Below are 14981 nucleotides of genomic sequence, written 5' to 3'. Positions count from 1 at the left end.
TTTTAAAAAACAAAAAGCCCAAAAATACCCGGGCGTTTTCAAAAAGCCCGGGTTTTTCTCAACCTTGCTTTTGCTATACTATACAGTTTCTCCTAATGAGGACACAATGTGGTGTCGAAAACGTTGGATTTAGCAGGCTAGTTTTTTCTTTTTTTGTGTGTGTTTAATAGAAAATGTTATTTCTCTTAGCGTTAATGATATTTATGTGTAGGCCTACGGTAATACGGTATCTGGTAGGCTACAAGTCAAGCTCTCTACCAAGGCTCAAACATAAAATCTTGTTAAAACATAATCAAATTAATCATCTGACCAATAAACTGTCATTAACTTTTGCATTTACCACATGCCTAGCAGGGGTGAACGAAGTCACCTTTTTTTTTATTCCGGCTGCGCTCCTGTTTCGACTATTCACTCCGGTTCCTGCTCCGAAATCCATTTTGAAGTGAAATTAACGTGAAACTACCGTTTCCAAATACCGTAGTTTTTAAAAAACAAAAAGCCCAAAAATACCCGGGCGTTTTCAAAAAGCCCGGGTTTTTCTCAACCTTGCTTTTGCTATACTATGCCCCCTCTCCCCCGGACAAGAGAATAAGCTACCCAACATTTATGATTTAATTTAGGGTGCTTTTAACAAAGCATTTTAGCACGTAAAGCATTAAATCACTACTTTGGGGCACTAATTTGCGCACAATTAATTCAATTACCATTCTGGGCCCTTTGTCTACATTACGGACCCCCTAGGATTACAGAATAACAACTTTTATGCTTGAATTTAGTCATTAAAGATGATTTTAACCAAACAATTTTGCGCGTAATCTATAAAATCACAATTTCGGGCCCCCCAACAATCACAGTCCTGGGCCCTTGAGGGTACGCCGTACCCCCCTCTCATAGGCCTTGCCTGGTAGTTTCGCATACTTAGCCTATAGAGGCTTTTGACACAAGGCCGGTTACCGAGATAAGCAGAGTGATGTTTTCCGATTGTTGAAGTGGAATTATTCCATTCACTAGGTGCCGCTGAATGGAGAGCAGTCCTGAAATGCGTTGCCCAAGCGCACACGCCGAGAGTCAAACCAGCGCCGCGTAATCTTGAGCCGGGCGCGTAACCACTGAGCTTCTCATGCTCATTGTTATTGTGTTCTTTGGATATACTATAGGCTACCAGTGGTTCCTAACCGGGATGCCAATTGCACTGCTCAAGGGTGCTGCGAGATATTGCAATACTGCGGCCCATTCTTTATTTTAACCCGTTAAGTGTGGAATTTATATATTTCTTTTAACTCTAATCCGCGGTAAGCCTTTGTTTTCTCGCCCAGGAAAAACAGCGTGAAAGAGATTTGGGACTCGTTGCTGTTCTTTCCATAAAAACGTTTGAAGCGCATCATTATTTCCAGGTTTCATGATTTTATTTTGCGTTTTAGGGCGCGCAAAGTCAAATTGCAGTGATGCATTATCGGATTTTGTGACCAGCACGATTATAAAATTGCACGATTGTTTGCGAACCATTATAAAATCGGAAATTTTTGCATGGGTGATACTTGCGCAATGCGCATACAAGCACGATACATAGCTAATCGAGAAAAGGCTAAGTTATAATTAATTTGTTCTTTATAGGCTACTTATGAATATATTTTGTGAATTGCTTTGCGATTACAATTGGGTCTCCAAATTAGTGCAGGCTATTTAGTAGATATCTTCGACCATTTAGATTTTAGATAACGTAAATGCCAAAATGCAGGGCAAAAATGAAACTCTCTTAACTTTAACCGATAAAATGAAAGCACTGAGAGAAAAACTGCAAATGTGGTCCTTAAAAGAGGAGAATGGAACTTTGACATGCTTTCACACTTTTCTGAAATGAAGAACAAAGAAGAAGAATTAATTGACATTCGTAACGATGGAACTTTTAAGCTTATGCACAATTGCACATGCAGATGCCTCTCGACGAGTTCTGGATAAAAATTCAAAATGAATATCCTTGCGTTTGAAAGAAAGCTATTGTGCTTTTGCTGCAGGTTTTCACGTCATACCTATGTGATAGGGATTGTAGATCATAGGGATGCGAAACTTCATCCGCTTTTGACTTATCCGCAACACTAGAAGGGTTACGTTTTTTTGTAATTTACAAAATATTTTACTTTTTATGGGTTATATAAGAAGAGTGAAGTTGGTTTTAAAGTAATTTAAGGTTTTTAGTTGAAAGCAAGCCAGCAGTAGCCTAAAGCGTAAAAAAAATGTCAAATTGGCAATTGACCCTTCTAATGTTGAAGGAACAACGGAGTTGCGCGTCCCGTAATGTACCGTCCCTACTATGTGAGAGTGGATTTTCGGCTTTCAGTATTATCGAACATAAAAACTAAAAAACTGGAACGACTGCTTATAGTCAAGGAAGAAATGCGGGTGGCTTTATCGAATGTGCATCCAGATATTAAGGGACTTTGTGCAAGAAGTCAAGCCCAAATTTCACACCAACTTTTGAATAGCCTACATTTATTTACGCGCGCTATAGTGTAGGCTACAACTCATTCTGTGTTATTTCATACAGTTAGCCTATTTGAAATACAAAAACCTCATAAAATTGATCCAGTTTTGCCAGGGTGCCGCAAACTATTATATCTTTGATAAGGTGCCGCAAGGTCAAAAAGGTTGGGAACCACTGTACCATACAGTAGGTCTTGTGTGTTTTTCGTAAAAGCGTCTTACTTTGACCCCCGAAGATTTTATCGGTAGCCTACCAGGCCAAATATATCCTCTCAACAGCTTTGCGAATTGCAAAAATCTTTCTTGAAGTTCATCGCTTTTTTGAATTTTATGCAGTTTCTGATACAATTCATACTCGCAGAACAGGAGTGGGCAACCTTTTGAACACAGGGGCCAGTTAGGAAAATGTAATGCTTACAGGAGGGCCGCACATTAAATAAACACTAATTCATATTTTCAGTAACGGAGTTTATCTTATTGAAATTTTGTAGAAGAATGTCATCCTCCTGCAGTGAATTGAATTCAAGCTGGATTTCTACAGGCGCAAAACTTATATCACAGGTACAAGGGAGTGAAAAGACGGTCATATCACTTCTTAAGCTTTGAAATTGAGTAAATCGATATGAAAATAGCCTTAATTTACCACGGGGGTAATTTACCCCCAGGTTGGGAACCACTGATCTAATCGAACCAATTAGGTCTATAATCTATATCGATTTTTGTAGTTAGTATCTTTTTCGTCCCGGACGCGTTAATGACGAAAAATAAAATGATTGATACAGACAAAGAACTGCAGGTGATCAACCGGGGAGCCAATTTTATAAAGGTATTAACCACAGCAAGATCGAGAGCAACACAAAGGTTTAATAAACTTGTTCCCTCAGAGTTTCTTGAACCATAGCCACGATTACCGCTGAAGCCATGACAGAATTTACATGACCATTGAAATCATCACAAATCAAGAGCCTTCGCCTTCAAGTAGCTGAGCTATATCAGAGGTTACTTAAAAGTGCCTAATAAGAATCTTTCTCTTATATCCTCTGCAATAACCACACTCTGGCGTTGAGAACAACTGATGGGTATATTAAGCAAATGCAAAGTTTCAAAAGCAAATAATCATGAAAACAATGATGGCATTGAAGCGCTTGCTGGTAGCCGACCGCACTGGGTCTCGGCGCTCTCCGCCTTGCCACCGCCATCCAGCCGATGGTCCGAGCAACGGCAATTGTTGAGCCTGAACCCCGAAGCTTATGGGTAAGTGCAATGTTGTGAGCTCTGTCAGCATAATGAAAAGGCTACCACCTTCGTTGAAGGGATCAAAGTTGAAATTGCTCTGGGACACCATCTGAAGGATGACTAAACGCAAACTGCTTTGTATTTGCATCAATCTGAAAGTACACAGCCGCTACTGAGAAAGCATTCTGCGCCAAACAACAGCGTTTAGAAACAACAAGCTTGTTTTATTTCAATTTAGAGTTAAAAATATGCCATAAATTGTTTATGGATTCGTTTTCAATAACCAAATGACCAATGACATAATTTTCGATTGGCGGAAAGTTCTTCGTCGCGTCAAAAAGGTATGAAGCACGTTCACAAATTGCATGTCAACTTACTTCGCTTTTTTTACATAACTGCGCCAGCAACACCTCATGCGATATGTGCTGGAAAACTTGAAATACAACTTTAATTTATATTAAATAGTTATTTTATCTTTAAATTGCCACTACAATTATCTGTTGACTGGTAGCCTAACCTGTATTTCTAAAACAAGTGCTGCCAGACCTTATTGGATGTTTGTATTAAAATTCGTATTATCATAAAACTGCTTCATTCATGTGGCTTAATTTATTATACAAATTGTTACAATTATATAATAATTTGCTTTTAAATATATTTTTTTAAACTATTTTTATTTAGTCTACCTTACTGTGAAACTAGAAATGCATTTAAATCGCCCAATTTTTTATTTCGTTTTTAATTTTTGTGAAATCTTGATAACTTTCAACTAAAGTTGATTAATCAATCCTTATCTAAAAATTACATAGTGCGTGGCAAGTGTTGATTGTAATTGTAGCCCTATTTTTGTATCGTTTTCTCAATTTTTTTATCTTTTCTATCTCATTTCTAGGTTTTGTGGCTGTGCAAATTAAAGATAGTGACATCCCAACACTGTTTTTGCATATTTTAAACCTTTTGGTTTTGCCATCTTTCCCTTTTGTTGGTGCTAAATTCGTGAGTTTACTTTGCCGTTTTCTACATGTTTGCGCCAGCAATGAAAATAAATTGAATGAATGAATGAACACATTAAATTTTTGTTTTTTTTCATATGCACATGTAGGCTACAGTAGTTGAATTATTTTCCCTGGCGAGAAAACAGTAAACGTTAGTTGCATTTCTTCGCATGAATTGTTGTGTGTTTGCATAAAATGAAGTTAAATAAGATAGCGACACCGTTTTATGTATTTGTGACAGAAATGTCCTATCAATTCAAAAATATATAAAAAAAAAAAAAATGAAAAAGGATTCATTCTGCAATAAAGAAAACTAAGCGCCGATAAGCCGAGCCACAGCTGGAGGTGGGAACATATTGGCCGGACTTACTTGTGGGGCGATCTTTCCGTCCTCGTCATCTGCGTTGAAATAACTTTCGATCATGTCAAAAGCTTTTTGATAAATCTCGTGGTTTTCGTGGTTCTGCAGGCTTTCAATGTTATCCAAGCCTGTTTAATGATAGCGTTTGTTAAAGCTGCGACTATGATCCAGCAAGGAATATCTTGATCGCGTGGAATATCGCAATCACGACGTAGATGAACACTGAAAGAACATGCCTACTTTTATAAAAATGCTAAACCAACTGGTGGCCTACAACAGAAGCACCGACAACAACACCATGGGGGGGGGGGGATTATTTGGAAAAACTTCAAATTCAACTTTAGCATACAAGGATATTCTAAAACTTTTGGTGATTTTCATTTTGAAATTTCAGTAAACTTCCTCTCAGATGTTTTTTGGTGGATGTTTTGCATTGCTGGCAAGAAACCGCTAGCATGGATTGCATATTATGTCCTCTTCTCAGAAAAAAACACACACAGAAAAAAAGGAAAGACGTGATATTTGTCAATCCCATCGCCATGGAGCTTTAATGATGTCTTTGTGTACTCAATTCCGTTTTAACTTGTTGCTGTTAAAACTTGCAACTTAAGTAGTCCACAAAAAATTACTATCCTGAGGAAAAGGCTAATTAGGTTACGCTTACTATGAACACATTTGCTGTCAAGGATATTGATCAGGAGGATGCATGCAGTCTCACATGACATGCAGTCTCACGTGACTAATTGCAGAAATTTTAAGTTGATTATAATTATGACGTCGTTAAATTACCCCATAACCAGATTTCATATGAAATTTCAAAATGAAGTTTTGTGGCTTAACTTCTTGTTAAAAATCTTAAAAATCTTCCTTGAGGCCAAATTCACGACCTTGGGTAAGGGAGCGTTCAAATATTACGTAACGCTATCGAGGGGGAGGGGGGTTATGAAAAGCGTTACGTTAGCGTCACATCGGGGGAAGGGGGTTCAAGCAAAACGTTACGTAACGCTACGAGTACGGTAGTTTATTTGTGCTGGCTGGTATCGTCGTTTGGATACTAAATTAAGCTGAAATCATATCCAACAGCACCTATTAGCACCAACAAAATCTCTATCAAGTATCAACTACGGTACTGCAATTCCATACAGGTTCTAAGTGCTTAAAGCCTCGCATTGCGAAATTGCAAGGCAGCATTCTTACATCACAAAGCTTGCTTTGATGTGAGTGAACAACATCAGGGTTGCCAGATGGCCTTTTTTAGGCCAAATTCCAAAAATCTGGCCTTTTTAAATTGCAGTTGGCAAAAAAAATTGATGCAAATAAGGCCAGAAAATCTGGCCTTATTTGGCCCTTTTTATGGCTGCAAATTTTGACCGGTTTAAAAAGTATTATTTTAAGTAAATTGCAAATAAAAGTATCACTTATCATCACTTAAAGCCTGAACTATATCCGTTTTAATTACTAAGTAGAGCAGCGTTTCTTAACCTGTTCTGACTCTAGCACCCCTGTAAACAGGCCTAAACAGTCTAGCACCCCCTAACTATCGTTAACATACAACTACTACAGTGCCGGCCAAAAGTTTAGTACAGGCCGAAATTTTGACATGCTTTCATAGGCCTCGAAATTCGTTTTTGTTGACGGCGGACAAATGTGTCCGATCTCGGCGGACAAATTAAGTCTCACGGCGGACACATCAGTTTAACGTCGATCGTCATGCTTAATCACTTTATCTTGATAATTCTTCGCCATTTGACAAGTATGGCTATGGTTTAGAAGGCTTTTTAAAATTTCAACGAAGTCACTCTGAAAGGCTTTCATCAGACCAACGACGTGCGCTTGAAGAGTCAAAGCGCCGTGTAGCTGCTTACGCCGCATAACTGATTAACTTCCACCAAACGAGGTCGTATGGTTTCTTGCGTCACAATGCTCTGGGCACGAGTCGGAAAACTTCTACACTAACGGTCTAAGTCTAACGCTACTATTTTCTACTGTGCAAAGTTTCACTAAGCATTTTCTTTAGGTTTATTTTTGCCATGTTATGTATGCGAAAGTGAATTTTTCCTGGGCCTTTTCTTTCTTACTGTAATACCAAAACTTAACAAAATAGCCTGCTGCTACTCGCATAATCTAATTTTGTAAATAACCTTGCCTTACAATATTACTCGGAGATCAAAGCCAGACATTGTGACGTAAGACTTGAACTAAGTTGCGCGTGATTAGTATAAAAGTACGGTACTCCCATCGATTCTTAGCGAAGATTTCACCTTTGTCACGCTGATTCAATGTCATCAATCGTTGAAGCAACGTAACAATCGAAAGTTTTCCTGCTTGAATGGAAGCTAAGGGATACAGTATTCACATTTTTTAGATGCGCGCTAGAATGCGCGGGAAATTATATTCTCGCAATCGCAACAATTGTTCGTGCTATGCAATGACGATTTGTATCGCTAGTTTCTGTGTTATTTCTCGGCGGACAAATATGACCGATCTAGAGGGTACTTCCCGCGGACATCATATGCTGTGAGTCTGTGACGGCGGATATGACCGCCGTGAATTTCGAGGCCTGCTTTCAGATCGTTGGCGATATACTTTGTAATGAAGTCTCTTGTTGTCTAACAAACTGTGCAGTTGTTTTAACGAAGTTGATCCAGGATTTGGTATTTGACTTTCATTCAGCAACAGAAATTGAATTATAACCATATATGTAAGTGAATCAACTCTCTTAAAACAACAGCACATTTTGTTAGACAAATCTGTTTTGCACATTTTGTTAGACAAATTTGTTTATCTAACAAACAAATTTGTTAGACAGTTGAATCAACTCTCTTAAAACAACAGCACATTTTGTTAGACAACAAGAAACTTCACAACAAAATATACCGCCAGCGAGCCAAAAGCATGTCAAAATATAACATATTTGACCGGTTTACCGCTCAAGCAAGAAAAACACCACGAAGATTTGAAGAGGATGCGGACAGAGCTACAGAATGCAGAGCGGAAACTAAAAGATCGTCAAAAAGGAAACGCAAGAGCTGTGAAAGCACGTGAAAAAAAAGCAGCGGAGCTCAAACGAATAGCCAGCAAACATCCGGATGAAACCCCTGTTCAAAGGTATGCATTGCAACGCATGGGAAGGCCAAGGATTGATGACGTGCAAAGCGGAATTTTGGACACTATATGCGGGAAATTGTGTTGGCACACTCGGTGTGTGCCGATGAAAGGAGACGATCAGAAATTATCAGAACTGTAAAAATGTTAGACGATCTGCATAAAGAAGTGTTAGAACATGGCTACGATATTTTATCAGCACGTGTTTCCACGTCATAATTTTGATATAAACTGGAAAAACGGGCTTTGTAATGGAAAAGCGTCACGTGGGGGAGGGGGGGTTGACAAAAACGTTACGTTGGCGTCACATGGGGGAGGGGGGGTCAAAAATTCGGAAAAACAGCGTTACGTAATATTTGAACGCTCCCTAAACCAAAATTTTTGTATGATTGTGGTTGTACCAGAATACACATTACACATGTTGCCAGTAACATTGGTCCTAAATGTATATGTGAGATAAAAAATGGGATCAGGGAAGTCATCTTCAATTTCGTAAGCAAAATCCCTGCTTGAGAAATATCATTTTATATGCAGAATGAGTATATTTCAAAAGTTATAAAAAGCGTTTGGTTTTGAAAAAAATTCTCTTAAAGCAGATAGGAAGAAAATATTTCTGAATCCATACATCTAAAAATCAGGTTTCTATCACCTATGGTTTACAAGTTATATCAATTTTAGGGATTTGTCCCCCTATGATTTACAATACAATTTGGGTAGAGAGGTAACTCTTTTAAACCATAAACAGACATAACTCAGCAACAACACTACATTTAACATTATAAAAACAAAAAACAAAAAGCGAACGTTTTCGGCTATGATTTACACTTTGCAGATCGAGCGGACAGTGTTAGGGCCAACCACCCAAAATATCAAAAGACGTTTTTTAGGCCTAAGTCATCATTTTTAAACTTTTGTTTTGAAATTTAAAAATTTTACTGCATCCTAATGATGAATGTAATTTCCGTTGAGGACGAGTCATAGGTGATGGAGATTGATAGATTTGTTACCATATTGAGAATAACAAAACATGTTACGTCACCATCTCCACACCTTTGCACTCCTCGATGCAGATCGCGTAGTGGTTGGTACCCGTCTCCGCCGACTCACGCTTGCCTATACGCAGTATGTTGTCAAGCCCATTAAGAGCAACAAGAATAATTCGAGAGTCTTGCGCTCCAAGTAACTCGCACAGCGGAGGAATGCATTGGTTTTCCACCAAGTACCTTCAAAGATGACGTAAATATCATCATTACAAGACGTACATTTGGTGTTTCCAAAGTTCTATTCTTCTTTAATGGTGCAACTAGATCAAAATGTATGGAGAGTTTAACCCTCGGAACGAGGGTGGACATTTCAACTATTTGTAGTAACCACTTTCCTAATCAAAGAAAGCTGCAACATTTCATTGACAGATCTAACTCGCATACTAAAAATGACTTACTTTATCTGCAATGGGTTCCCACCCGATGTAGCGTTAGTTATTGCCCAAGCGCCTTCTTTCCTTGTTTTATAATCAGCAGTGCGCATGATCTCAATCAGCTTTGGGAAAATGTTCGAGTCAATTGCAGCCTGGATCTGTTGCCTGGCCGTTGTGAATCAAAATAATAACCACGTTAAAGTTGCCGAATGAAACTACGTCAGAAGCACTGCCTGTACTAATGACAAGCACCACAAAGCAGATGTCTTCAGGCCTGTTGTGGAGATGTCGATGGAAAAGCGAAAACATCAGTCGCTTGGAGTCACAACTAAATCTCCATGACAATGTGACACAGATTTTCAAAGCAAGGAAAAATGACCCCTTCTCTCTTGTTTTGTCATATACAAAAAAGCAATAAATCTCAAGCACGTAACAAAATAGTGCTGTCGTATCCAGATTTACGCTCAGTGGTTGAAGATTCAGTGAACGGAAAGACAGAGCCAACATTCGTGTCCACCTTCAACAATGCTTTTACGTGTCCTACAAAAACTCAACCATACAAGAGTCGCATAAGAGTTCTCACCACTCCGCCATGCAGCCGACAAACAGCTGCAGTCTGTTAACAAGTTACAATAATTGATTGGAATAATTTAATGCAAAAATCATCAAAAAATTTATTTTTCAACAAATAAATCAATCCGCCAACCAAGAATACTTTGGGATACTGCACGACATAGAGCAGTGGTTCTCAACCTTTTCTGAGTCATGGCCCCCCCAGGCTGTGGATCTAAAAGACTGTGGCCACCCTTGAGTGAAATAAAAATGTATTTGTTTAAAGAACAACGAAAGAAACGAAATCAATGAAAACAGTTAACGAGTGATTAAAAGATTTATACCTCACTTTAACACTTTTATTTTAACACAGTCTTACTCATTTACAAAATGAAAACATCACAAAGTTACGCCAATGCTTTCTTTTTCGTAATAGACTACGCCAATAAATCCTTGATTGTTACGTTACAATCACAAAAGATGATGCAACATGCAGTGAGACAGAACATACGATGAAAAAACATGCTTTACGCTACTAACACCTACATGAGTGCTTTTTGTGTCACAATTCTACGTTTCTGTCAATTAATACATGTTATACTTCATTAATAAAGCCTTTTATCGTGGCCCCCCTGATAACGCTCTGTGGCCCCCTTGGGGGGCCAGGGCCACGGTTGAGAACCCCTGACATAGAGAATACTGGAAAAATTTACAAACTAAGCATCTGGTTCATCAAAGGCTCTGATACTGCAGTAGTGGTAGTGGCAGAGTGGCCACAAGCTACTTTACCTATTTCCGGCGGTGATGTTGGAAATCGTCCAACACGCTTCCTTCCTAATGGAATCCTTCTGTGCAGAGAGTAGATGCCTTAAAGCGGGAAGGACAGAGCAGTTCAGCACAACCTGCCAATGACAAATACTTGGAATCTTAACAAATGTTAAGATCTTGAGCCTCGACTATGGTACTAGCATGTCAAAATATATCAGATGGTTAAATATTTGTGATAAGTCAATCGAGTGTGCAATGGCTAATGCGTTTTCATGTAAATCTTTTTCCGTTATTCAGAAAATACAAGTCCTCCACCCATTAGTGACAATAAAATAAGGGAATGATGTAATTTGAGCTAAAAATGTATTTACAATATTTGATTAACGTATTGCAGCACAATCTGTGTCTAATTATTACTGTAATACATTGACTAAATGTGGAAAGACTTTCGGCATATTTAATTTACAACAGGTCGCAACAAGTACACGCATTTCATAGTATTAGTATGGTACAAAACAAGTTTTCCGGCAAAAGTAAAGAAGTTCAAAAAACATTCGAGTGATGAAATGCGTTTTAAAGTATGGAAAATTACAGTCAGAAAAAGAACTAAAACAAAGGTCGACAATTGACCATGTGTGGCATATATCCAAAACTGTGCACAAAACAGAAAATATGCTACCAGGGCGAACGAGGGTATCGCCAAGAAAGAAAATTATGGCGATTACATAAATAAAACAGAAAAGAGGTTACATAAATAAACAGAAAAGAGGTTTGCAGCAAGCAACACTGGTAAGAAATGGGAAAAATGCTGTAGTAGAGACATGACTTGTGTAGTTTGGGGTTAAAGAAGAAAATGGGCATTGTGACCATTAGGGTGCACTTGTGAAAAATAAAACTTTCTAAAAGTCAAAAAGTGTAGTAGTTCTGAAATACTAGCCACGCCCAAAACACATTTCGTATATGTTCCATCTAGTTTTGAGCAATTGTCCCAACACCATCCGAGCAAATTAAGAGAGAGATGTTTGTTTTATTTGCCTTCCCAATATGAGTCGAGAAAACGAAGCACATTTACATAAAAATTAAAATATAGCAATAGAAAGGTCTGGCAGCACCGAACAACCTTGCGGTTAACCAGTCAAGGTGCTGCCTGACTTCTGGCTTCATATATTGCAGCGTCAGACATTTCACATTTTACATTAGCTAAACCAATAAACAGCATGATTGAACAGTAACAGTAGCTACGAAATCGAAATGAATCATTTGAGGTTTCTTAAGAAATTGAATCAAGACCAGCTTGCAAAACATGAGCATATAATGAATCATATAGAGTAAGAATACAATTTACACAAATACGAGGTGACATGTAGATAAAATAATTAAACTGAACAAGTACATTTAATAAGAGTTTAACAAGGTAATTTTATAAAGTTTTTTAAACAAAGCAAGGTGTTTGCTTTTTACACATTCATCCAATTCACTCCACAATTTAGTACCCCAATGTGCCAAAAGATTGCGCGCCACGGATTTGTTGATTTGTGGAAGAAAATACTTCATTTTATTTAGTTGTAGAGTGTTGTGCAAGTGGTTTGTAAATATCTTTTCGTTGTAATATATTAAAGATTTGTATAAGTTGGTGACGTGACTGGTATGGCCATGGAGATATATACCTCCATGCGACAATTTCCCATTTGTGGTACCTAAGTTCCAAAAATGGTAGGCTACTACTGCCAACCTTGCCAAAGTGCTCAAACTGCAAGCAGTGAGCTTTATGCCAAATATCTTGTTAAACTCTCTACAATTAATTGTCAGCATTAATTGTGAGGTCTAAAATGAGTCAAACGGAAGCCATCATTCAGCTCCATCGCGCGGGGAAAAACAAACCAACTCTGAGATCATTAAGGTCTTAAAAGTTGCCAAATTCACCGTTTACCATGTTGTGAATAGATTTAAGGAACTTGGTACATCTCAAGATCGTCCTAGGAGTGGAAGACCTTGCGCTGCTCGAACAAAGAAAGTGGTTACGGCTGTCCGAGAAAGGGCGAGGAGAAACCCAAACAGATCCATTTGTCAAATAGCCAAAGACATGAATGTGAGCAACCATTGTGAAATAGGATCTTCAGTTGTCTCCTTATCAGAAGATGAGAAAATGGCAGTTGCTTACACATCTCCAAAAGCAAAAGAGACTTAAAAATGCAAAAATTCTTTCCGGAGAAGTGAAGGCAGGCGTAGGAGGGCAATAGATTATTTTTTCAGACAAAAACTCTTCACTATTGAAGCTCAGTTCAATGATCAGAATGATAGAATTTATGCAAAGTCTTCAGCAGATATTGAAGATTGTGTGAACAGTAGGGTGGGTCGATTTCTCCATTTATCATATAAATTTGAACATAGGTGCGACTTTACCTTCTAAACATTTCCTCAAAGTTTAAAATCGTTTTGTGCACAGCAACCCGTTACCCCAATGACCCTCTGTTCCTACAACAGGGCTGCCAGATTGGGCAAAAAGTTGCGAATTTTTTTGTCATTTTACCTTATCTTTTCGCCCAATCCGGAAATCCTGCGCAGTGAGCAAACTTCTAATAGTTGTGCCGTTTTACACGCTACAAAAAACTTTGTGAAACTGACTCTTTATGTTATTCATTCGATAATGATCTGAGTTTCATGGAGAGTGTCTCAACAAGTAGTGAATACAATACCATCCCAATCCCTTGTGTTGCAAGGGAAGCCGATCGAAAAATGGTTTCTGACGAAACAGTTGCTGCTATTCTATTGCGACTTCTACTTTGCAGGATGTGTTAGGAAAAGACTTCTCCATAGACATCATTATTGACCCACGGAAAGTGAGACATAGCCGAGTCAAAAGGCGTACTGGATTGAAACCAACCCAGCATGTCAATAATTTTATATTGCTCTATTTCGATGGGAGAAAGGATAAATCACATGTCTTTAATGACTACCACCGCATGAGAAAAAAAAAGGAAGACCATTACATTTTACTGACACAACCTGGTGACATCTACATCTCTCATGTCACAACACCAAGTGGTCGTTCAGTTGACATTTTAAATGTATGATCGACGAGAATATGAACAATGAACATGGATGGAATTGGAATAACAGGTTGTGACGGAACAGCAGTGAACTCTGGGAATCGTAATGGAGTAATTGCTAGAATAGAAGACTATATCCAATATCCAGTATGAAGTTCAGTAGAATATATGTTGGCCTATGCTGCCCAGCAATGAGTTACCATTGCGGCATCTATTTGGATTATTTGGAAAGACATCTGATCCAATAACATTCATTGGTAAAATTGACAATATTCTGTGGTCAAACCTTATAGCCTTGGAAATCGCATTGTTTGATAAAATTGAAACTCCCCATTTGCCAAAATTGGACAATTCAAAGATCTAAGCACAGACCAGATGTACCTTTTGGATATCTGCCATGCAATCAGTTCTAGGGAATGCTCTGAAACACTCTTGCACAGAGATCCTGGGAAATATAATCATTCACAGGAGCAAATTGAATGTTCCGCTATTATGTTAGTCAAATCCACCCATCAGAAGCTGTTAAGACATTGACACGATTCATTGCAACTGTATATGGGCCTGTATGGTTTGCCACTAAGATGGCCACAGATATCAGTGATGCTACAGCAGTACTTTTCCTTATGATACAACTCAGTCGTGGACTTGAGCCAGAAGTGCAGTCTGTCATCGACAAATCGATCAAGCAAAATTGTCATGCAGCTCACCCCAAAAACTTGCTATATGCCATGTTTCATGACAATAGACCTGCCAGTCGTGAGGTAGCTGTTAGGCGGATCCTGAAAGCACAAAAGCTTTCATCTACAATAATACAGATTCCATCGCCCTGCTGATGAACTTAATCTTAATGCAATGGATTATATTGATATGATCGACTGGACAGAGATTGACGTTACTGAACCACCATTATTATCATCTAAGAGTGAAGATGAGCTTTGGGATGCAATAAAGTCAGTCCCAGTAAAGTTGTCATACACACCACAGACTCAAGCCGTTGAAAGAATGATTCGTGTAGT

At 38.5% G+C, this 14981-nt stretch overlaps 1 protein-coding gene across 1 annotated transcript in view; it reads right to left on the bottom strand.

The window, feature by feature from the left end:
- Window positions 1-3543: 3543 nt before the first annotated feature.
- Window positions 3544-14981, bottom strand: part of LOC145776950 (importin subunit alpha-6-like) — a 77645-nt gene continuing 66207 nt past the window's right edge. Inside the window, exons 9-13 of the mRNA XM_082588198.1 lie at window positions 10937-11049; window positions 9620-9760; window positions 9229-9401; window positions 5083-5201; window positions 3544-3869 (exon numbers count right to left, since the gene is read on the bottom strand). Coding sequence (XP_082444324.1) covers window positions 3798-3869; window positions 5083-5201; window positions 9229-9401; window positions 9620-9760; window positions 10937-11049 — 618 coding nt within the window. The 3' untranslated portion in view covers window positions 3544-3797. The remainder of the gene's footprint in view (window positions 3870-5082; window positions 5202-9228; window positions 9402-9619; window positions 9761-10936; window positions 11050-14981) is intronic.

Source organism: Aplidium turbinatum, chromosome 9, assembly GCF_918807975.1.
Source record: "Aplidium turbinatum chromosome 9, kaAplTurb1.1, whole genome shotgun sequence".
Classification (NCBI taxonomy): Eukaryota; Metazoa; Chordata; class Ascidiacea; order Aplousobranchia; family Polyclinidae; genus Aplidium; species Aplidium turbinatum.
The sequence above is the reverse complement of the archived record's forward strand: the minus strand, read 5'-3'. Positions and strand labels throughout refer to the sequence as shown.